This window comes from Haliotis asinina, chromosome 2 (assembly GCF_037392515.1).
Source record: "Haliotis asinina isolate JCU_RB_2024 chromosome 2, JCU_Hal_asi_v2, whole genome shotgun sequence".
In the NCBI taxonomy this organism is placed as follows: Eukaryota; Metazoa; Mollusca; class Gastropoda; order Lepetellida; family Haliotidae; genus Haliotis; species Haliotis asinina.
Genome location: NC_090281.1, coordinates 66694157 through 66719114, shown reverse-complemented (window position 1 = coordinate 66719114; position 24958 = coordinate 66694157). Strand labels below are relative to the sequence as shown.

Genomic DNA, 24958 nt, shown 5'->3' with positions numbered 1-24958 from the left:
TCCATCCTATATTGCTGACAGCTATGGTGGTATGACGTACAATTTTCAAGATACTAGTTTACAATCTTTGGGAAATCACACACGTATCAATAACCGAGCACAGTGTCAATAATAGTATCTGATGTAATCCCCACCAAGTGCAACAGCTTCCCTAACTCTGCTTTCTAGTTTTGATAACTTGTTCCAGTACATCCCGATTTTGTGTTGGGTGATCCCTTTCGTGTATCCTGCGACCTATAATGTCACAAGCATGGTCTATGGGTTTCAGATTCCAGTGACATCGAGCTCGACACCAAAACTACGCGTGCTGCTTTGGTCTGGGGATATTAGTCGATGTCCGATAGATTGCCTTGCTCTTTAATAAGGAAGGCAGTGATTCCTGTTTGTGGTTCTCAGAAGGGTTGTACATCCCTTGGAAACCTGAGCGCTGACGGTTCTGAACTCTAGTAAGCTAGTGTTTTCCGGCCAATCGACTGAGACCAAGTTGCTGTGACCATGGCTATGAGAATTCCACTAGTGTACCATTTGTCAAAGGTGTGTAAAATTACTTCAATTTAGACTTATATTGTAACTGATAAAAAATCAAACTGGGAAGAAGGCTGAGATTTTGATTACACAGAATAGACCTGCGCAAGTGCCAAAAGAGATAACATTACACCGAAGTCAAGAGGCCAGTAGTGCTTTCCATAAATTCATTATAAATTGTATACAGTGATATGAAGTACAAGATTTGCAACTTTGGGTACATCTACATCCATGCCTTGGAAACCACTTCTTCAGCACTCCATGACTGCTGTAGCAGATTCCCTTAGCATTCGGAACATAACTGTCTTCAAGCTTAGGGTGAATGAATGACCTTCAGAGTGACTTTACAGTTTGTAAGTGACATGCAATGTATTGAAGTAGTTATTTAAATGAAAAGGTTCCACACATGTTGATGCGATCAAGACTCTATCACAGATATTTCATATTCCATTTTCAATACTCCAAATATTGTGTACTGACTTATTCCACCTGAGTGGAGATTCAATTACATACAACAGAAAAACATCTTCCAGGTGGACAGGAGACAAATGAGGAGTGTAACCTCCAACATTCAGGGTATGGCTGCTGAAAACAAATGCAGTGGCAGCGGAGCTCAAATTCTAATGCTGGGTTTTGCTGACCCAGCTGATGAAATCAGTCTCTGCAGATTGACACCCTTTGAGTCATATGACTCGTAACCTGACCATGGTGAGTGAGCTTACTTTTATGCCACACTTAGCAAAGTTCCAGCAATATAACGGTGGAAAACACCGAAATGGGCTTCAAACATTGTACCCATAGAGGGAATCGAACCTACAGTTTCTGCGTGATGATCAAACACTTTATCCCCTGGGCTGCAGATGGTCCAACCTGACCTGAATAAAGTTTCTGTCGAAATTCGATGAAGAAACACATACTACATTGCTCTTGTGGATTTTTTGTGTTTTCTGTCTTTCTGGAATATACAATGGACGTGTATTTTCAGCTTGCTTTGGTTGCACTACAGTGCCACAACGCACTGTTTTGTGTTTTCTTCTTCTCGAGACAAAACATGAAATACTGCCATTTGTGTTTTACATCACAATGACAGACTGACACCAGATTAAAAACTGTAACATTAATTCACTCATTCCTTTGGAAGAGGTGGGCTAAAAATCAAACATAAATCAAGAGTCTTCCTTAGTTTATTGCTAATATGATTGGAAATAATTGTAAATGTCCTAAAATACTGAATACAATAACAATTAAAAAGCATGAATAAAGATACACATTTCCAATGGAAATGACTGTGCATGCATTATGAATCATGCTTATACATCATTAAATGAAAATTAACTAAATGAATGTACATATATTTGCGTCCATACATCAGTTTCTTAAGTTCTCTTGAATCAAACTCCATAATCCTTTCTTACCAATCAAGGGATGTTGGTAAAGGTGCTTCTGTTTTTCAGCATGTAAAACTTATTTTTCTGACAGTCAAGATCTGGTGGTTGTCCAGCATTATGAATAACATATGTTAGCAATAAGGTGCATTTGAAATAACACTGGTATCAAAGTAATGATAGTAACACTATACATCACAACAGAGTCGTTTTTTGTTTCTTTTGGCAAGACAAAATGCAGTAGAAATTCATCTGGAGACCTTAAGGCATATTGGTAAAATGCTGAATTGGAGACAGATGATTGCGGTGGTTGCACTCAGCACTGAGCATCCGGTGGTGTAATAGTGAAGAAATACATCAACATCAACACAATGTAGATGAGCACAACTATGGAACCTGAAACAAGATACACAAAACTGTCAACCTGACACACAGACAGCTTCCGAATGGATCTTTTCGAAACAAGAATTTTTATCCTAATGCAAATGTCTCTCACTTAGTTACATGCCCTAATACTGTTCAATTTGGGCAGTTTTGTCATAACTTTGCTTTAAAACAAGCAGTCAGAAAATACATAAAATCAGGCCAGTGATGATATTATTTGAACAAGGTATATGTGTATAGGTGTATCTGCACTGATGGCTGTTAGTTTATAGTTTTCATGAATTAATATGATGTTTAGGCAAAACATAAAAAATCCAGATTTCTAACACATGTCCATCTCATTGTCAGCCATACCATCCAGTTGTGTGATAAACAGTTCCTCCAGCAAATGACTTTAAACAATGTGTGAATAATCAAGTCTTTAAAATCACAACATTCTTTAGATGCAGTTAGATTGTGGAGTGTGACTCCATCGTGTAATAGAGGTATTGTTTGATGAGTGAGTGAGTGAGTTTAGTATTACGCCACATTCAGCAATATTCCAGCTATATGGAAGCGGTCAGTAAATAATTGAGTCTGGACCATACAATCCAGTGATCAACAACAAGCAGTCTAAGTAAACGTAGTCTCAGTGTATTTCGTTACACTCTACCACCGAGTCTAACAAAACCTAGTAAAAGGTCACGTCAGGTAACCTTTGAGTGACCAATGACCGTACATTGAGTGACCAATGACCGTACAATCAAACGCGAGACAGTTAAATAGATTTAACCAATCAGACAACAGCTACTATTTAGGGATTGGAGGGACTTTCAAAACATTCAGGTCACTGAATGGTTACATGGTTACCATCTAATATTTCCACTAGATGACATCCTTCAATATTGCCCAAAACACTATTCTCAGCGACTGTTTACTCACCGTTGTCATGGTTGTAAGTACACCGTGTGAAGCACCCGGAAGCAAGTATACGCTAAATAGCATTCAAATTGTTCAGGTCCGAACTTTTTCGAGATAAAAACTTAAAAAGGTATGTGCGAATGTGCACTTTCGCGATTTGGTAAGCTGTGTTCTGATTGGTCAATCTCAAAGGCTACCTGACGTTACCTCCCATAAGGTTTTGTTAGACTCAGTAGTGGTGTGTACCGAAAAGTACTGAGGATAAGTTTACTTAGACTGCAACAACATGAGCATCGATCTGCGCAATTGGTAACCAATGACATGTGTCAACCAAGTCAGCGAGCCTGACCAACCGGTCACCTCTTACGACAAGCACAGTCACTTTTTCGGCAAGCATGGGTTGCTGAAGGTCTTTTCTACCCCGGGACCTAGATGGGTCTCGTTTGATGAATAACACACAGGTTATAATGAATCCTTGAAATACATAAACTCTGTAACATCCTAGCCAGAATACATCAGTGTGATTGAGGGTATCTAGCTCTTAGTACTCCAGGATAGCTGACAGCTGATAATATTAGCAACAGAACTGTTCTGAAAATGCATGGGATGTCGATACTTTTCACCATAAACAGCATGACACTTGGTATCACACACGACATCACTTTGATTTCATAATGTAACATCTGATTCTTTTACATCACATCTGGTTGTAATGACATCCCTTCTGCATCTATGAGAGTGAGTGAATTTAGTTTTAAGCCACACTCCAAAATATTCCAGCTATATGACTGCCACCAGTAAATAATTGAGTCTGGACCAGACAATCCAGTGATCAACAGCATAAGCATCGATCTGTGCAACTGGGATCTGATGACTTGTCAGCCAAGTAGGCTAATCTTACCACCTGCTCCCGCTAGTTGCCTCTTATGACAAGCATAGTCCCTTTTTGTGGTAAGCATGGGTTGCTGAAGACCTATTGTACCCCAGATCTTCAGGGGTATAAACAAGTTGAAGTCATTGGTTTCATCACAGTGGTAAATATCTCTCATCTGCACATCTTTGTTTTTCCCAGACAGCCATACAACTGCTGTGTAAATCAATGAAATATCAAAGTAAATCCAAATATGGTCAAAAAAAATTTGGATAAATTTAGAGATGAATCACACATTACCATTTGCAGTGTCTGTAAAAAAAATAAACTTCTAAAAAATAATTGGTAAAATCACAACTGTTACCAACTTATGTATGAGTAAGATTGTTCCCTAGGATATCTTACCTTGGAAATAGTCACTTTTACCATCTTGGAATGTATAGTTTATGACAATCACAGAAAATATCACAGCAAACAGGTGAACATCTTGGAAGATCAACACAAAACCCAAGGGCTGCAAAAACAATAAGAACATTGGTTCAATTGGGTGGTATAGAGTTACTAAACGAACAGCATGTACATTCAGAGATTTCTTTCATGTTTGTGCATGAAGCAAGAAACGTGTAGATAGAGGAAGAGAGTACCTAAGAGAAATACATGGACAATGAGAGATGGTGCTTACCTGGAAGAGTATTTGAAGAAAAGAGGGAAAGAAAATTGTATGGGCATTTAGGGAGAGTGTTCACCTTTGAGTCTGCAATTCCAGAACTCAGTGACTAGGTTTATGCTGAGACTGTGTTTACCTCTTTGTTTGCATGGGCATCTGCATGTGTCTGTCTGTATGTATCAGACTTGAAAGGAAAAGAGTAAATGAAAAGGTATCGATATGTTTGTATGTATTGCCACAGCTTTTTGAGCACTATGTTACCATTAATTTACTTACATATATCAGGTTGATGAGAACCAGTACAGGCACCTGTACCAGACACACTTGAATTGCTGTGGAACTGCCAATTTCTATCCTGCATAGACAACATCAAGACAACATGAAATACACAAAGATACCATCTCTTTCTTGATAAGTTACATTTCAAATGCCATCAAAAGCACTACACCCCCTTCATATCTTTCACTATGTAGCAGTATGTTTTAAGTGTACAACAGTGTCACATGGGTTCCAGATGAGTAACAGATGGCCCAGTCATCCAAGTCTGTACAGATCTGGGCCAAGAAGGTAGAAACATACTGTACTTGAATAGTACTGTCAAAACCTAAGCAGAAGCAGTTCCACCAGACAGCCAAGAAATCATTATGTATGCTTATGTATTAAATGTCCTATGTCATGGCACTCATTTAGGAACAATACATACAAGCTTCATACTGTAATCTGACTTCAGTTGCTTGCCTTTAACCAAACCTACGTATAACTTCAATACTTTCCTACTCTGATAAAACTGATACAGTAATGACAGAAGTTTATGCTAGCGAAACATGAACTTATGACTGAATGACATTACTTTTCAAATTAGACATCACATGTAGTGCAGTTACAAACAGAAACAAACAGAAAGCTCCATGCTTCTAGCTAAATTACTACGAAAAGGATCCTCAAAAGATAGATACAATAAGTTCACTTCATGTTGGTGAAAACACATGCCTCATGCATTACATCTTGAAAGTCCCAGTGTCCATGAAGACAGTCTTTATTGTTCAGGTTCTTGTCAGTAATGATATTGAAGTATCTTCTAGCGATGTAGTGAATAAAGCTAAGTAATAATGATGTTGATTTGAATCAAATGTGAACAAAAGTTGATTAACTAACAAAACTAACATCCATTCTAGAACTGAAGAGTAAAAGCTTTACTTGGAGAAAAAGAATTGGGGGTACAAATCACACTGTACGATTCTGAAATGCTAAGTTACGTTATGCAGTTAATATCTTTCAGAACAGAATGTGAAGACTCACCCTAGATTGACATTGTTCTGCAGGGCAAACTGCACTCCATTGACAACCTCTGGCAACTCTGGAACCACTGCTAACATTGTCACTCCAACAAAATACTGAAATAAAAACAACAAGAAGTTCATCTTTCCCTCCAACCACCTGTCCATCTATCCATTTGGGAGCAAAAGCAAATATACACTGCCAATTAAATTAAATTTAGTTTAGTTTAAACATGTTTATTCATAATGTGAGAAGGATTAGGGTGAAAAGTTCATTCAACTCATAAAACCTGTCTCCTATTAAATTTCTTCTGTTAGATGTTGTTGGAGATACATTGTATATCATAATGTAATGTGAAGTTTTCTACATGTAACAGCTTTCAAGTCAAACAAACACTTTTTCTCAATCAGGTTGGGGTATTTTGCACATCATACAACAGACTATACTCATAATCACATGGAAGGTTTTTAATGTGTTAATATCTACATGATGTAGCATGACACTTCCTGAAGTAATTTTCTTATTACAAATACTGTAGGGTATGTTGCTCAAAGGTGTGTTGATGGGATAAACCAGCATGCCAGATCTTTGTTGCAACACTCTCAGTGGCACAAATGGCTGAAACTCACATAAAATATTGACACCTATATGGGAAGACACAAGGAGTGTGATCAAGAGTTAAATCCCCTTGTTGCAGCCAGGAACTGTTGGTAAGACAATTTTCAGGCATGAAGGTAGTTGAGGATCTAAGTTGCCACAAAAAGATGGCTTGTCCTGACATGACTGGTCATGTCTGCTTTGATCATTTATGTTGTTTTTACGGACCTGTCCTCTGGAGGCACTTGAATACCCCATGATGAGCTTTTAGCTTGCTCCTATACTGACAAAGTCTTGAGTGAGTACAAACTCGGACTTCTCAAGGTATGCTAGGAATCCCTGGCCCCCAGTTCATTATCTTAGATCAAATTTTGTCTTTAGTTTTGAATGTTATAAGATTTTAACAAACTCTTTAACAAGTCTAAGTCAGAGACTGCCATCATAATGACAGATGTATGTTACGGCATAAATCAGGTTGCTGCAAACACTGCTGCCACCTGTCGCATGTCACCCAGTCATCTTCGCTACTTCTCAAACATGGGGAACAGATAACATAAGGTGAACTGGATCATTATTATTACTATAAGTACTAGTTGAGGACATGCTGAAGGTTTGTAAAAGCTTGATGGATGTCACAGAAAGAGACAAGTGAAAGTTGTGGCAATGGATGTCAACCAGCCATAAGTATATTTTGCAGAATACAAATTGAAGGTTTAAGATATATTTACAGGCAATTCCTATCCCATTTAAATCCAGTGATCAACAGTATGAGCATCGATCTGCGCAATTGGAAACCTATGACATGTGTCAACAAAGTAAGAGAACCTGACCACCCGATCCCATTAGTCACCTCATACGACAAGTATAGTCGCCTTTTATGGTAAGAATGGGTTGCTGAAGGCATATTCTACCCTGGGACCTTCACAGGTTGCTCAGATTTGAGATGATAACCCTAGATATAAATACTCTAAAAACAATGTGCACATATGTTTTAGGAACTCTGTGTTTGTGTATGTATGTGTGTATGCGTGTCTGTGTGTGTATCTGAATTTTGCAGTGGGCTGTCATCAGAGTTTCAGATACCGGTTTGCATGGCTGGTTAGCAATAGACAACTGTAGTTGTCCATATGATTAGGAAAACAGCAAACTAACACTTACCGTTCTAAAATAGTCACAATAGTAGAAAAGAATATTTCATAGATATACGTACTTTGGATATATTTTTCTTTAGAATGTGACCAAATACTACATACTGAATATATATCCAATGTATTAAGCTACAATTCTTGATTATTACCTACTTCTTTGACTACAGTGTATTCTATAACAGAGAACAGCTAGCATGAAAAGGGAGTTGAAGATTTCCAAACTGACTCTGGCAAATCATCAACTGTATCACTGCTCTGCAAGACAGCATTTGTGCTAGCATGAACTGGAAGGTTTTAGTCCTTAAAAACCTTACCTCTGAAACTCCTGATGCCTCTAAAAGTGGTTGTATATTGTTTGTGATGAGATCTGAACACAGTGCAATCAGTACAGCACATATGAGCAGAATAATGGTGCTCTTGATTCTGTTCCACTGGGGGGCTCCTTCATCTCCGTGATTGTTGGATTTGAGCTCTTCTTCAAAAGCACCATAGACATGTGAAGAATGAGTTTTTAGTGTGAAGATGAGTCCAACAATGTAGGCAATAGGAAGGACCAGAGCACAGGCGTACACAAGAGGTTCAATGTGCTTCTGGTACAGACTCTGATCGCCATTTAATCCAATCTGCAAATATTTCACAGTGATGAGAACATTTTCACTTGCCACTTTCATTCCAGGGTAAAACTATGTTCAAAGACTGCAATACACTAGTCAGAACATAACTGTAGTCATTTGAAAAACTATATACTCTACCTTTTGATCATAACATCAGATGCTAATATTTCTAGCAATGTGTTTGCCTTTTTATTAGTTAAAAATCCAGCTGTTTCAAATTGTCAAACCTAATTTGAAACTTGAGTAAAACCTTAAGTTTGTTTCGATAAACCAGGGCCAGAACACACTAAAAATGTTTGAAAGAAGCAAACCCATTTCCTAAATTATATTCCATTTATATATGTGATCTAGTGTCACTTGGTATTTCAGAATCCTTCCACAGTGATGCTATATTTGACTTGATAATTTTGTAAGCTAAATTTCATATCTAGAAACATATACTTAACTGAACACCACTTCTATCCGTATTTCAAAAAGTATTGAACTATTAGAGAAAGAAAGAATAAAAAACAGACATAATAGCAAAGCAAGGTTTCAGGAACATCGTATGAAATGGAAACAAAATGAAAATCTTTTCCAGGAGTAAGAAGTCCACTAACTATGTGAATCAATTTATTTCTGTATCAATACACTGGTAGTATGGATGTGTGAGAATAAGATGTATATATGTGTAAATATAACCCAGAAACAGGAATGTTTCATGCTTTATGCATGTTTTTATATACATTGTACACATCTTTTATTCTAAGAATAAAAAAATAGCCTCAATAACAGTTTTATAAGCACAATTGTTGCCCTGATGTTACTTCCAGATTGTTAAAACATAAATGTAAAATAGAGTGTCCTCTCGATTCTGGTTACTTTAATAACAATATGTTGCAGACAGAAGCAGAAGGTGTCCCATCCCCAAATTCCTAATACTCTCACTTAATAAAGCGTGCTTATTCAAACTGAAAGAAGCTTCCAGAAAAATGTCTTCATAGACATGCTTCTAGTACCACTTCAAAAGAACACTTTTAGATCAAGTCAACAAGTTGCATTCACTGAATTTTAGGAGTCAGTACATTAAAAAATATATCTTTTTGTGGTTAACATTCTGTCACATCATAGATATTGGGAACCAGAGAGTAACACAAGAGGCACCTCTCTACATGCCCAAGCGTGAATACTCTTGATCACGTGAATGATATGTGACTTACCACAGACTGAGTACATGAAGAGCACTTGAAACCATATGTAAGATTAGTGTCATTTGAGGTCGCAACAGAGCCATTCACAAGGTCAATTTCTTTGATTTCCTGCTCACAATCCTTACACTGCAGGTCCCCATACAGCTTTGAGAAAACCGTAGGTGCAAACACTCCTGAAAATAAACAAAGAAACTGGAAATGTCACATTAGATGTGAGGAAATCATCAGTAGTAGAATAAAACAAGATGTATCCAATCCCTCTCGATGGAGCCAACTTAAAGGGGCATTGATCTAGGGCAATTCATGATTTGTTTAAAACAATCTGATTATGTTGTGTGGCTACCAGTGGTCAGCCCTTGGCAGATTTGTCCTTCTACCCTTGTTCATATGCATTTACTACAGGAGATGTGTTAACTGATTTCTTCAAGCTAAATAATCAGACAATAAGATCAGTACATGCCAATCAGATGCCATTATTTGCAAACATCCCTGATAGTTCTAGTCTGACTGTAAGAAAGTCAGAAGTGTAAGATTCTCATGCATGGATGGTATGACCACTGATCCAGTTTCATCTTACTTCAGTATGCAATATCTATCAGGTCATGTAATAATGTGATGTCTACTGACCTGTTATAATAACAACACATTTAATACATCTGAATCCATAAATTAAATCAGTCCCACTTTGCCACTGCTGGAAAATAGAGGAAAAGGTCATAGTCATACAGTCATAGTACTGTAGTAGCTTTGTGAAACAAGGCCATGGTTCTTTGCTAAAATTTCCATGAGTTCTAAGTGCAACTTGTGATGGATCCTTGGAAAGCATCACTGATCAAAAATTTAAAATGTCAGACATCAATCGAAACCTCAAGCCATGAACTGATTTTCCAAGCAAGATGAAACACTTTTGCTTTGTCTATAAACCATGACTGATATACAAGTCCTGATAGTAGTGTGGATCTTAGAAATATGCTGCACAGGAATATCTTCAATTTCAAAAGAACGAAACCAGTGAGTGAGCCTAGGACATTTTCCCATGAGGATTTCTGGCTTGGTGAGACCTGCTTGAACTTAGTGATACCCAGTGCCATGTAACAGATGATGTTCCTTCACCAGATTAAGGTGGATATGACTGGAACAGATATAACAACACTGGTGATTCCCATCTTGAGTCTCCACTGCTGGAACTGGTTCCACTCAAAGTCACACACGGCAGACATTGAAGGCCTGACTGTGAGTAACAGCTGAAGAAACCTGCCAAAATCCACCCATTGTAGCTTAGTCTCCAGAGGTGTTAGAAGAGGAGGTGCTTAAGACAGCAGTTAAATCTGTCCCCATTTACCTGAGCAGCACTGACCACAGGAACTGTCAAAGTGGTTGGTTCACTACGAGTGAGAGAACATCTGGAAACCATGATCTTGTTGGCCATGCAAGTGCCACTAGGTACACTGTAATTCTGTGATTCCTCTATTTTGATACAACAAGGGGATCATCGCTGCTGGTGAAAAAGGGTACGCTTTTCTCACATAAACTTGCCATGGTGTTTATTGCATAACTGTCAGGATCCCGAACTGGACTGAAGTATGTTAGCAGTCAATGTTGTTGAGTGATGTTGCCCAAAAGTCTATTCCAAGATGAAAGCTATCTAACTCAAAACATCTAAATGTAGAGTCCATGTCATGTAGAAGTTGGGTCTGGATGTGATAATGCATCGGCATGTGCACTGAATTTTTCATTAATCTGTCTCACAACAGTGAGGTTATAAAAGTGTCAGAAAAAGGCAATCCAGTGTTAGAGTGGCATATTCATTACAATCAGGTGTAATGAGAGGTGTAAAATCAATCAAAGAGCTAGGCAATACTGACTGTGTGGTGTTCAACCTACCAGCAATAGATACAAAGAGTAAGGCAGCACTGACACCTGCTGACTGAGAGTTGAATCTCTGCATCTGATATTTGATTCCTCCTACTATCATACACACTCCAGGAATGAAGAGAATGCTTGCCAGGATGGTCCCTGTAAATATACACACATACAAATTATACAATGGAGAAAAGCAATGCCATGCATTTGTCGAGGAGAAGGTAATCAGGTAATGGTATTCAATTTCTAGTTTTACACATACATTTGTATTCTGTTTAGCCAGGCTCCACAGAGCAAATATGATGATGTATGCTTCAACTAACCAGCAAGGGAGGACTTCACGAGCTCTTGAAAACACTCTTTATTTGTGTCTTTGCCCTTCTTCAGAACTATCACAAACAGGATGAGCTCCACCATGGAGCCAAACGTCGCATTCAAAATAGCACCAACTGCAAAACTGCTCTGGGCAGAGATACTAAAACAAAAGAACAATGACACCTAACACACTTGCCAACTAACATCATGATTGAAACAAACTGAGATTAAGACATGCCTCTTGGGTACTCTAACATATAATCATCTTCCACACACCAAGTATTTCCTATTCACAAAAGAGTTGCAAAGTTTGCATCAATGCATATCTTCTTAAAAATACTTGAAACAGTCTCAGCTTACATGTTACATGAAAAATATGTGCACTGTGGTTCAACTGGTTTGGGTGGCTGAAAAGACACAGATGTTCACTTGGTTTTACTGGGTTTGTTATGGATGAAGTCTCAAGCAGCTGACCTGACTCCTACTGAGCCTCAAGTATAGAAAATCTTGAAATTAATGCATGCAAATGGTCTTTATTCGCATTGATGAAACTCCACAATTATGTTTCAAATCTAGATATCCGAAATATCCACTTAGCTGTGTATGCATACACCAGAAACCTGACAACAGAAGACTTTTAAGCGATTATCGAAAATGACATTACTCTAAAATGGCATTTATACTTCACAACTTATCATCACTAAAAGCATGACATAATGCATATACCCGTGAATTTTGAACTTTTGAGAGCTCAGTCAAAGAACACATGCACCAAGTATCATTGATCTGCAGTTAATATTTGGTAAACACTTCTTTCATAATAAAAAACCTTTCAGTGGTAAGTGAAAACAGATGACACCAATACCTTGTAATAGCCATCCCAATGTAGTAGGTCAGCGGTACAATGGCAAGAACACCAAGGATACATTTCTGAAATGACAAGAATATGTGCATGTGAGTGATCATGTAATGAATCTGTATAAGCTGACCCTAAAATAATGAGCAAATGTCAACAGGTTTGTTTGCATGCTCTCTCTCACATGCCTGCATGCTCACTTTTCAATTTAAATAGCTTTTCTGAAAATGTGCAGAACAGTGAGACTTAGACTTGCATGACAATTTTATTAAGTTTTTGCAATATTTTTACCTTGAACAATCAACCACCTCTCAAGACAAAAAAACCAAAGCATCACTGTTCAAAACTTGCAGCATTCAAAACATCAGTGTAAATGTTTCAAAATAACTTCTCTCCTTTGTTTCATAAACTGTTTGATTAACTGTTTCTGAAATCACATGATACTTATCATGTGATTTGTTTCTGCAGTTTAATACTGTGAGCAGATATGTCAATATCTCACAGATATCATGACTTTGTGTTAATATTCCATTGTTGAATATTTGAATCATCATCATGACAGAACTGATTGTGGCCTTGTACTGTCTGATGTAACCTTTTCCATATCATCAGTTTTGTTCCCCTTGTATGGTAATTGGGTGGTCGAATGAGTGAGTGAATTTAGTTTTACACTACATACAACAATAATCAAGCTATATGGAGATGGTCTGTTTTTAACCAGACAACAGCAATCAACATCATGAGCAATGATCTGCAAAGCAAAGGCTACTGAAGATACATTCCATCCCGGACATTCACGGGTCTAATTGGGCAAAACAAATCAAGTGATCACCTGTGATCCTGGGACCACTTGTGATATCCTTTCTCATACACATTACTTGTTGCATGTTTGAACCATATGCAAATATTAAACAATCTAATGCCACGTCTAATGCTTTCATTTGTAGTTAAGCTGGTGGAGTCAGGTCATTTAATTCAAGCTCCTGGGAGAGATGCCTAGAAATGACAACCTGTGATACTGTGACCTGATGGGAGGGAGTATCTCTGTGCACTTCAGCAGCTGTCCTTCTGAAGTGATATTACTGGAATATGCTAAAAGCATCATAAAACCCAACTTACTAACTCACTCTAGTGTTGACAATTGATATCATGATTCTAATCAGATGTATGGAATAATTACTAATTCTAAATGGTCAGGTTCAACCAAGGAGCCAGGAAAACTCTCCAGATTTCTTGTCATGATTTGCCAGTAGGATCTAGCAGTGAAGAGCACCCCTAACCACATAATAGGTAATATGACTACAAAGCCACAGAGTGACCGATATGCTGTATTTGCTCAGTTTGATATCCAGTCAGTGGGAAACAATTATTGTGAAAGGAAGTTGGTCAGTACTTACTGTGACACCATTGGTGATCGCATTTTCTGTATCGGTGTAGCCTAACACCAGTGACAATAAGACAAATATCAACAGATCTTAAATATGTTAAGGATTTCACGTTAAGAGTACTTTTATGTCGTTGTATGACACCTCAGTATTGAACAATCTTTTTCTCTGTAGTTACTGATAACAACATACTGTTCCACCAGCAGTGACCAGGAATCATAAATACAGCACATGGAGGACTTATAAAATCTGTGAATACACAAGATCACTTAGAAAGTGGTCAAATGTAACAAATCTTACCTTTAAGATGAATATGCAACTGAAGTATTGCCCAGTCTCTACAGACAATCCCACCTCATCCCCCAATATTAAATGGCAGGCTCCTTACTTAGTGCTTAATATGAACAAAGACTGAACATGAGGAATAGTTCACAGGACATGAGTGTACTGAACTTTTATTCAGGTGAGCTAAATTTTACAATTCAAAGCTTTTTACCATAAGATTCAATTCCAATATCATGCAATGTGGTCACACGGACTTTGTTTAAGTTGATGCAAATTCAAAAACTAAGAATTCAAATTCAAATATTCAATAATGCATGTCTATGATGAAAAAAGTTAACCAAATGGAAGTAAGCTTTAATGATACATTGATGCAACTTACCTCTCACCTAACTTATAAGACAAAGTTTACGTTGAAGATTGTGAATACTTGTAAACACAAAGGATACTGACAAGTATGACGTTGACACCATCCAGAGTATACTTGTAGTAGTACAGGTTGACTGACTGGTGCGTGTACATAATTATCTCACTGTGACGCTTCTTAGAATCCTGGAAAATACAAAACAATGTAAATCAATCAACTTTTTCTTAAGTACATAGGTAATGTGAACATACCTGAAACATACAAATCTTCACAAAATGAAGTGAATGAGCTCCTTTTTACGTCACTTTTAGCAATATTCCAGCAATATCAATGTTAGGTACACCAGGAATGGGCTTCACACATTGTAACCATGTAGGAAATCAAACCTGGGCCTTTGGAATGACAAGCGAACACTTTAACCACTCAGCTTAATACAAATTCCATAGGACCAGGTTGAAGTACGACAGGCAAACCAAGACTTCTCAACACAATGCTTACTAAATGCAAGAAAATATTTTGTGCAGGAAAATTATGGCCTGTGCTTTGATAGTAATACTAAGAAGTGCCACCTGGCGATGTGCAGGTGTCATTTGTCAGCATCCAAGTCAGCAGCATCCTAGAATCAAGATTCCAAACTATGGCGGGATGACAACTCCCTGATATTAGAAATAGGATGGGGGACAACGACACATTACTAAAGTCAGTTGTGATATAGGTGTTTGACAAGCATTTAGAAGTAGGTAGGGTTATACTAGACACTTGACATGGATGTGCAACTTCTTTATTATTTACACATGATGTTGCTGGGCTAGTACGTGCCCCTTCATCAGGTGAATATGTACATATTGTACATCCCAATTCCTATCACTGTATACCATATCCAGTGTCTTGTATTAGTTATGAACTTATATCCATGTTATATTCTCATAGTTGATCAAGCCAAACATAATCTTGTGCCAACACAAAAAGGGCTGTATACGCACCAAAACCATCTCACTGGACGCCTCAACATCAACTTCCTCTGGAGGTAGAAACAATATCTTCATCATTGTCTTACTGTTAACCTGAGCAGAAAATGAATACACATGACACAACAGTTAAATACTGGTAGTTATACATGATCTGACCATCACAGATCCAGTAGTAATATCTGAAGTGATGTTCATTGATGTAACTTTTATCAATCACAAAGTGTCTTTCTAATGTGTATGTATTTAATTACAAGATACTTAATATGTGCACAGACACATGTTAACCCCTAAATATAGTTTCAAAAATCTAACAAATCTATGTCGATTGAAAAAGGAATGGGCACATATATTTCTGCTTTCGTATTCTCAACCTAATTATACTTAATGAAGTGTAAAGACATTCAGAAACCTTTGCAATCGGTATTGAGATGACAAAAAGCCAGGATATGAACCACACAACAAAGTGTACAGTCATGAGTATCGGCATGCCCAATACACACCAGACGTACGTCTGAGGCCGAACCTGAAACAGCAATATGTCAAACTATTGAAATCGTACTTTCCATCATGACATTAATTTGTCACCAAACTAATGAAAGTCCTCAAAAGTAAAAAAGCACATCAACAGTTACCTTTCATATCTTAACTGCGATCATCTTTCATTTAAAATACATGTAATTACATACACTGCTGGTACTTATTTCTTCTGCTTGCACATGATCATAATTTTACAGCAACAAAAAATTGACATCAAAATTGTTCTTTCCTTTGAATTATTACCATTCTCATGGGAATTCCAGACCTTAGCTCTTGAGTAATCCCTCGACCTAATTATTTCTTGAACCTCAAAGCATAAAAAATTTATCGGAGATAAGGTATGTACGTGTGTGTAAGTTTGTAAACATTGATACAAACATTGTAAAAATTGATTGCAGAGAATTCCACATACAGGTAAGTGGGCACTGTCAACTCCAACTATTGTATCATGTACACGGCCAGTCAAAAGTCTGTCCTAGATCAACTCCAACTATTGTATCATGTAATTGGACGAGTAGCATCAACCAACTATGCATTATCATGATAATTTCTGCTGACTAAATTTACGGCACGACTAAAGCAATGTTGCCACAATGACTAATATTTTCATCAGCCGTCTCATTTTACTAACCCAGAGGGATTTGTGTGGAGAATTTGATTCTTTTTTTTTCTCCACTGATGGCAAAAGAGCAGTATTTTCTGACACATTTGCTGTTCCGTTTTCATGTGTGAATGACACATCATGGTAACTGGATTCTGCTACAGAGTACAATGGAACATCATGTATCTGAAACAGTAATGAAATGCTCATTAGCTTCATGAAAGCAATTCAACAAATACTGATGTCCTTGTCTTCTGAGGTATTATACACACAGAGAAAAAAAATACAATGATGTTTCCTTTTGTAGAATTTGACTGCTAAAGCTTCCAATGTTGCCCACACCAACAGTTGAGAGAACAGTGAGTGAGTGAGTGAGTGAGTGAGTGAGTGAGTGAGTGAGTGAGTGAGTGAGTGAGTGAGTGAGTGAGTGAGTGAGTGAGTGAGTGAGTGAGTGAGGTCTTATGTTGTTTTTAGGAATATTCCAGCAATATCACGGCAGGGGACGCCAGAAATGGGCTTCACACATTGTATCCATGTGAGGAATATAGCTTCCGGTTAACTGCAAAATCTGTAACGATTCGTGCACAGTCAGCAGCCAAGAGAGGGAAATCCCCAGGTATCAATGTCTGTACTTTATCGCCTAATTGGAATCTGACGACATTTTCAACAAAACCTGTTTTTAAAAGCGTCTATTTTGTGAGAAAATATCCCTTTGGATTCATACTGGCTTGTTTTGAGTTATAATGTGCTGAATGAAGGACCTGATTTATTACCAATGACAACAGTTGTTGTTTTTTTTCAGGTGACAGACTAAATAAAGTCTCTTAACATTTTCTTGTTGTCTTACCTATGATAATTATGGGAAATTTTGAACATTATCAACAATTATACCAACTCTTAGAAAGATGATATTTCATTTTATTTAAGCTGGATCTCTGGATTCAGAAACAAGATTTGGGAAAAAGACAATCAAAAGGAATTCAATCGTAGCAAAATTTTTATTAATGAGGAACTATTGTCAGTGTGAGCCTTACCTGATGTACAAACTTTCCAAATGGCCAGAGGAAATACCCTGACATCATCCAACAAAATTTTCCTGGAAAAATATTATTTCTGATGTATTTGAAACAGCTTGGAAGTAGTCATTCAAGACACTGTCAAATGTTTACCATGAAGTGAAAAACCCAAACAACTGAAACACATGGTAACTGTAATCTACTAACCAACTATACTGATGTCTTTTGATGAAAAAAGAACAGAAACTTTGCAACTTGTGTTATTCACAATAGAGAAGCTGACATCAATAAATCTTGCTCTACTTAGATATTACACTTCTAAATGCCCCTCAAAGAGAAGGGCCCAAAAGATTTGATGTTTCGGTAGTACAGAGATCTAAACTACCAACTGTTAGACTCCCAGTTTTGTGAAAGCCAGGGGTAACATCACAGACTTTGTATACTGACAATTAGGTGCCTAACGTGGCTTTGAAGATGGTATCCTCATCCTCATGTGGAGATTGACTGTTGTGCAACTGTACAAAGTCAACCAAAATGAATCTATTTTGAAATAGTCAAGAGGATCTAAAAACAGCATAGGAAATCTACACAATTATGGGATCTACAAGAATCCATGCAAGAGTTGATTCTGGGTGCTTAGGAACATAAACTGCTGTGAACATTCACAAAGTGTTACAATAGAACAATGTGTCGACTTATGAAACCTATGACAGAAGCTATTGCTCACTAGAGACCTGTATAACACATATCCCAACTTTCTCACCATAAGATCTGCCGACGTATGTTAGATACATAATTGCACCGACGATGATGTACACTAAAGCAAGCCACCAACCAACCAAACAGGCATATATAATGTTAGTCGGGCGGACAGTTGACACTGAAGTGGAAAGAGATGTTGTTAAAACAAATCAGTACAGCCATAGTATTTCAGAATCCAACAACAGTTTGTATTTGCATAACATTCAACACTTATTATTCATGTTCCTTTAAACCTAGGATGTCGTAGATACCCTCAGGAGATGCTGTTGGCAAGTCTTTGACAAATCCAATCCTTGCTCATATACCATTGTCAACATCACTGCCATTGTATCTCAAAGCACAATGAAATGACACAGTACAGCATGATTGTACTATCAGCTTCCACATCAGTGAATGAAAGTGAAAATGTTAAATAATGCGTCATTGTAGCTTCTGACAAACTGAGGCTTCATATGCGATGTCAAATAATATATCAGAAGAGTTTCAAAGATATTTCACAATTATGAATTTCTTGTTAGGATCACGAAATATTTAAATTCCATAAAATGAACAAATGAAATCTTTAATAATAAAATCTTCCTCACCTTTAATGGGCTTCACCTTGTTGATATCAGCATACAGGTCCTGGACTATTTCAGATCGTGTGGACAAGGGGCGTGAAGTTACGTGACTCTTCCACTTTTTCAAGCCAAACTGGAAAACAACCTCCCTACATTTAAGATTATGCTTCATGTCAGGTTCACCGCAGTATGGCGGAACAGTGTTTGCACTAGTCATAAAAAGTTTGGAGTCATCATGACTCCCTGGTGTCATGAGAGTAAGTCATGGACATGTTTTTGGGAGTCAACTTCACTTTGAAACTTTCATCAAGACAGCAACTGTGATTGCTTAATTAAAAAAAAACAATGAAAGGCAGGTGGGGTATTTAATCAGCACTGAGCAGTTAACTGAGAAACATTTAGTATTAGAAGTTTAGATTATTTGAACTCTGGGTCCAGCAGCATTAATTCAACAGTGGTGGAAGCTTCTAAATTCACTGTGTATCTGAGATAACTTGCGAGTCAAATACACATATTAAATGCCTCGGGGCAACACTGATGGAAACAATAACATGTATGACAAATATGTAAAACATGATCACTATCTGTTGTCAAGATTAATTTAGATTACTGTCCTCTTCAAACATGGTCTAGGCCTACACTACATTGATAATGCACCAGTTGGTAGTAGGAGCTACCTTTGTAACCACAGTAATTACTACTTCAGGTCAGTTAAACATTTGAGCAAACAAACCCTCCCAACATCTCCGGGGCCCCATTCCTCAGAGTGAACGTAGCGCTACAACAATCATAAGTCTAGGACAAAGAATGGGATTTACTATCACCGCAGTTCTACAATCACTTTGAAGAATGGGGCCCCGGTCTGTCAGCTTGAACCACACAAATCAACTGATATCTCTATTTATGAAAAAGCAATGTACCTCAAAGTGTCCAAAACAAGGGATGATTTTTCAGCATTTTGAACTTTCAAGTAGACACTGCAGTGCATACAGCAGTCACTTCAAAGAGGAAATGCAAAATATAAATGAGGCTTACAAATGAGTGATGACTCCCTCATGAGTAATGGTCAGTGCACATGACTGCACCAAAAGTCCAAATGAATCAGAAATGACTCCTATAGGAGGGTATTAGCTTTTTGCATACCTACAAAAGGATAATCATTCATTCATTGTAGCAAACATTACTGGGGAAATAATATCTAATCAATAAGTGATTTACCAAATAGTTGTTCGAGATTCGATGGGCTTCAATATCATTCTCAGGGTGTGGAACCATGACACAACTGCCTTCAAATGCTGTCACATCTCTCCTGTGCTCGTCTTTGCTTGCCGCATCTGACTTGGAAGGCTTGTGCTGGCCTTGTAGTGAGCTGTTGGGTTTGATGTCCATCGCTGAGTCGTACTGACCAGCTGCAGCTGCAGCTTCACTTTCTTGTGGAGCAAAATGACCCTTGGATTCCATCTCGTCTCTATCTATTTAAACAGGAGAACAAGTTTCTCTTTCACTTACAGGCTGAAGGAACTGGCAGCACCTTGAAAACAGTAAGATGAAAATCATAAACAACAATACCGATACCAATCAAGAGAATAGAGATAAGACATGTTCCCACAATGTCCAATGATGATGTCACTAGCATATTGCTACGTATCACATGCACATTTTTAAACATATGAGTGAGAGACAGTGGCTTCCAATCTATCAATAAACGGATGTTAGTTAGTTAGTTAGTTAGTTAGTTAGTTAGTTAGTTAGTTAGTTAGTTAGTTAGTTAGTTAGTTAGTTAGTTAGTTAGTTTGGTTTTGTAGGCCGTTGGCCCATGTACAATAAGGAAAACAATTTACAACATAAAGAGTAGCAAATTACATAGACGGAATTGAGTTAACTTGTAGCAGAGGATGTAATGGAATTTCTAAAAGTAAGGGCTTCTTTAATATATTTAGAACCATTAGAAAGTGTGTGGATACAAGTACTACTTATGAAACAAAAATATTTAGTTTACTATCCATTCTAGAATATGGAAGATACATATCCCTAATAAAATCATATGCTTTGCATTCAAACATGAAGTGAATTTCATCTTCTTTCGAGCCACAGTCACACATTTTACATATCTTATCAAAATTATTATCTCGAATATTACATCTCAAAGGAAGTGCATGTAGTCTGAGCAAACATACATTTCTTCTGATAGCTGTTTGATTGATGGAAGAGACATAATATTCAGTATTTAACAATGACTTAATGACTTAACTTCTTTGAGGTATCTTAAATGGACAGATTCTCTGATATTACCGAGAATATGTTGCTTATCACAATCAAGAAGTCTTTTCCTAAAAAGGGAAATGAAATGGGGAGTATCACCAACATCCTGACTATACCACACATACCCGAAGCCATGAGCATTTAAAAGATATTTAACCGATGTCGCCCAAGTCACTCGACCAGCTGAATCTAATTTCTTCATAAGTAAATAACACTGTTTGGGGTAACGATCCTCAGACATCCTTACCAATTTACACCAATACATGATGCACCTTTGGTAGTAATCCACATAAATATTTGATCTACCACATTTTGCTAAAATACCAATACTGGAGACATGTTTTACAGAAATTAGTATGAAACATTTCAATCGATTTCCTTTCCTCAAACCCCCAGATTTTGGAGCCGTATAATAACACTGGTTTAACTTTGCTATCAAATAATTTGAACATTAACTTTAAAGGCATGTTAGGGCATTTATTAAATAATACCTTCAGAGAGAAAAGTGCCTTACTGGCCTTACCTACTAGAGTTTGTGTGCACTTTGTCCAGGACAACAGAGTAGAAAATAGAATACCAAGGTAATTATAGCATGTTAACGTTTTGACTGGGATATCATTGTAAAACCATTTTTCCTAGGAACGAAGGAACCCACCATTGCGAAATACCAAAACCTCTGTCTTATCCATATTAACCTCCAGACCCCATGAGCTAGAGTAGTTATGTAAAATATTTATCTTTCTCTGCAATCCTATGACAGTATTATCAAATAAATTAAGATCGTCGGGGTAAAGCAGCAGAAGTAAGTCAACATAATCGGATCCCACAAAGATACCACTTAGACCTGAATCCTGCAGCATGACCTGAAATTCTGTTATAAACATCGCAAAGAGAAACGGGCTTAAAATACAACCCTGATGTACGCCACTTAATGATTCAAAAAATCTACCAATTGACAGATGGTGAAATGTCACCAATATTTTGGAATACATATCCCTTAGAACTGAGATTAAGTTGCCTCTTATCCCTTGCCTGAAAAGTGAGTACCAAAGTAGTGTCTTGTTAGCGGAATCAAATGCCTTTCGGAAGTCTACAAACAACCAATAAAAACGACCACCACTTTTACAAAGATACTAGTCTTTTGAATGAGACATTGCAATGTAAATATATTATCTGTAGTGGAGTAACCTTTACGGAACCCAGCTTGTGCCTTGGAAATTTTAGCGTAAACTTCTGCGAATTGCTGAAGACGGTTATTTATTACTATACAAAACAATTTACCAAGAACATCCATTAACGAGATACCCCTATAATTATCAACATTATTAACACTACCTTTCTTATGTAAAGGCACAATAATACCCTTTGACCACTCCCTTGGATACGTGCCAGATGCAAGTACTCTATTGAAAATAAGTAACAAATACGGACTTAGAAGACGAACGCAGCAAATAATCATCTCAGCCTTGATACTATCTGGTCCTGCAGCCTTGCCACACTTTAGACATTTTACAGCAGCTTCAATCTCATCATGGTGATGTAATCGTTCAAAATACAGTCAATATTATTATCATGGTCAACATCAGTATCATGTTCAAGACATCCATCGATATTATCTAACAACGTTTCAGTATCACTGATCATGTCAGTGTCCACAATAATATTAGTAAAACTACATACATCCTTAAAATATTCTGTCCACTGTGCGCAGGTTATACTGGGGTACTGGCTATGAGAATATGTCAACGATTTGACCCCAGTCCAAAACCTTTTGCTGTCATTATTCGCAGATAGGTTCAAAAGTTCATCTGGATTTGTTGAAAGAGTCAGTTACATAGTCCATATCTTCGATACTTGGAATATATTTGTTGTTGTCATCAATGATATAATCTTGCAGGCTGCCCGTCCTTGCCGTAGCCGTAGAGAATGACGTCACAGTTAGTGTACTCAGTCAGTACCTCTGTAAGACACTGTTCCAAATAATCTATACCTTTACAAGGTCTTGTATCCGTAGCTACTGATGAGTAACTAGGATGGACATACACGTTGCAAAACAAAATATTGTTTTGTAGATTGAACACAGTGTTATCGAAAACTACAGAGACTATATTGGTGAAGCTGGTTATCACTTGAAGTATGCCATGTTCTAGAGATCGGTGGAGTCCGACTGCTACACCTCCTCTATGGTTAAAATCTCTATGATTCATGTATATCAGGTAATCGGGAAATTTCTCCTGTATGTCAGACAGTGTACAGCTACCCCATACTTCCAGAAAACCAAAAACATCAAAACTTGTCACAAAAAAGATATAAAGTCGCAATCTTTGAGTTTACTTGATAACCCGTTTACATTCCAGGACAGGGTAGAAAACGTGTTGATCGTGTTAATTTCAGTGTTACTCCTCTAGGCGGTACTGGTGTCACCACAGTTATCACTTGTGCGTGCATCCCGTCCTCTGATTGGCTGATCTTTCAAAACAATGACACAGTCGCCTTCCAGATCCCATGTATACGTGGAGTTGTCAATGATCAGTTTATCGAAGTGTAGACAAGCATGCTGATCATGCCTCCTCGCCTCCATCATCATGGTTTTCAGCTTCTTTCGTATCTCACGAACAGTACTGAAGAAGTCCCACCATCACCTGCCTATACCCTTGTGCCTCAAATTTACTACCCCTACCATTATCAGCCAATACCCTCTTGCCTCAGATTTACTTCCTTTACAATAACCCTGTCAGTACTCTCTTGACTTGGTCTCACTTCTCTACCATAATACTGCCGATACTTCCTCCACAAAATGCCTACAGATACCCTCCTGCATTGGTCTTACTTCTTCTACCATAACACTGCCAATAGCCTCATGCATCTGTCTTACTTCCCTTATCGTAACCCATGCGATACCATCTTGCATCAGCCTTACTTCCACTACCATCCCCTGCCGATACCCTCTTGCCTCAGTAGTCTTACTTCCCCTACCTGCTGATACCCTCTTGCCTCGGTCTTATTCTCTCCACCATGAAAATGACGATACCTTCTTGCCTCAGTCCTACTTCCCCTACCATCACCAATCTAAGTAACCTTATCCTCAGTAATTTTTGTTACACTCCACTACTGAGTCTAACAAAACCTTATGGGAGGTCACGTCAGGTAACCTTTGAGACTGACCAATCAGAACACATCTTACCAAATCGTGAAAGTGGACATTCGCACATACCTTTTGACCTTTTCATCTTGAAAACGTTCGTACCCGAATGATTCCAAATGCTATTTAGCGTACGCTTGCTTCTGGGTGATGTACACGGCGTACGTACAACCACGACAACAGTGAGTAAACAGTCGCTGAAAGTAGTGTTTTGGGCAATATTCAAGGATGTCATCTTGCGGAAATATTAGCTAATGGTAACCATGTCAACAGAAACCCCAAGGCGTATATACTGCAGGTCAAATAACTGTGTTTCATGCGGATTTTTGTTTGTGGAGAGATCTGTGTCAGTGACCTCAATATTTTGAAAGTCCCTGCGATCACTAAATGGTATCCGTTGTCTGATTGGTTAAATCTATTTAATCATCTCGCTTTTCATTGGATGGTCATTGGTCGCTCAAAGGTTACCTGACGCAACCT

The 24958-nt window shown here is 37.8% G+C and overlaps 1 protein-coding gene across 4 annotated transcripts in view; it reads right to left on the bottom strand.

Annotated features, from left to right (window-relative positions):
* Window positions 1-1693: 1693 nt before the first annotated feature.
* The window catches only part of LOC137274183 (uncharacterized), a 33069-nt gene continuing 9804 nt past the window's right edge, over window positions 1694-24958 (bottom strand). For 3 of the 4 annotated variants that reach the window (XM_067807226.1, XM_067807225.1, XM_067807224.1), the window contains exons 2-19: window positions 20293-20546; window positions 19099-19207; window positions 18516-18632; window positions 17771-17832; window positions 16767-16922; window positions 16008-16121; window positions 15611-15691; window positions 14710-14812; window positions 13991-14067; window positions 12603-12667; window positions 11746-11897; window positions 11444-11575; window positions 9569-9732; window positions 8070-8378; window positions 6032-6126; window positions 5009-5087; window positions 4471-4579; window positions 1694-2306 (exon numbers count right to left, since the gene is read on the bottom strand). In XM_067807226.1, coding sequence (XP_067663327.1) covers window positions 2227-2306; window positions 4471-4579; window positions 5009-5087; window positions 6032-6126; window positions 8070-8378; window positions 9569-9732; window positions 11444-11575; window positions 11746-11897; window positions 12603-12667; window positions 13991-14067; window positions 14710-14812; window positions 15611-15691; window positions 16008-16121; window positions 16767-16922; window positions 17771-17832; window positions 18516-18632; window positions 19099-19207; window positions 20293-20535 — 2247 coding nt within the window. In that variant the 5' untranslated portion in view covers window positions 20536-20546 and the 3' untranslated portion in view covers window positions 1694-2226. Of the gene's footprint in view, window positions 2307-4470; window positions 4580-5008; window positions 5088-6031; window positions 6127-8069; window positions 8379-9568; window positions 9733-11443; window positions 11576-11745; window positions 11898-12602; window positions 12668-13990; window positions 14068-14709; window positions 14813-15610; window positions 15692-16007; window positions 16122-16766; window positions 16923-17770; window positions 17833-18515; window positions 18633-19098; window positions 19208-20292; window positions 20606-24958 lie in introns of all 4 variants that reach the window. The other variant, XM_067807223.1, reaches the window with a different exon arrangement.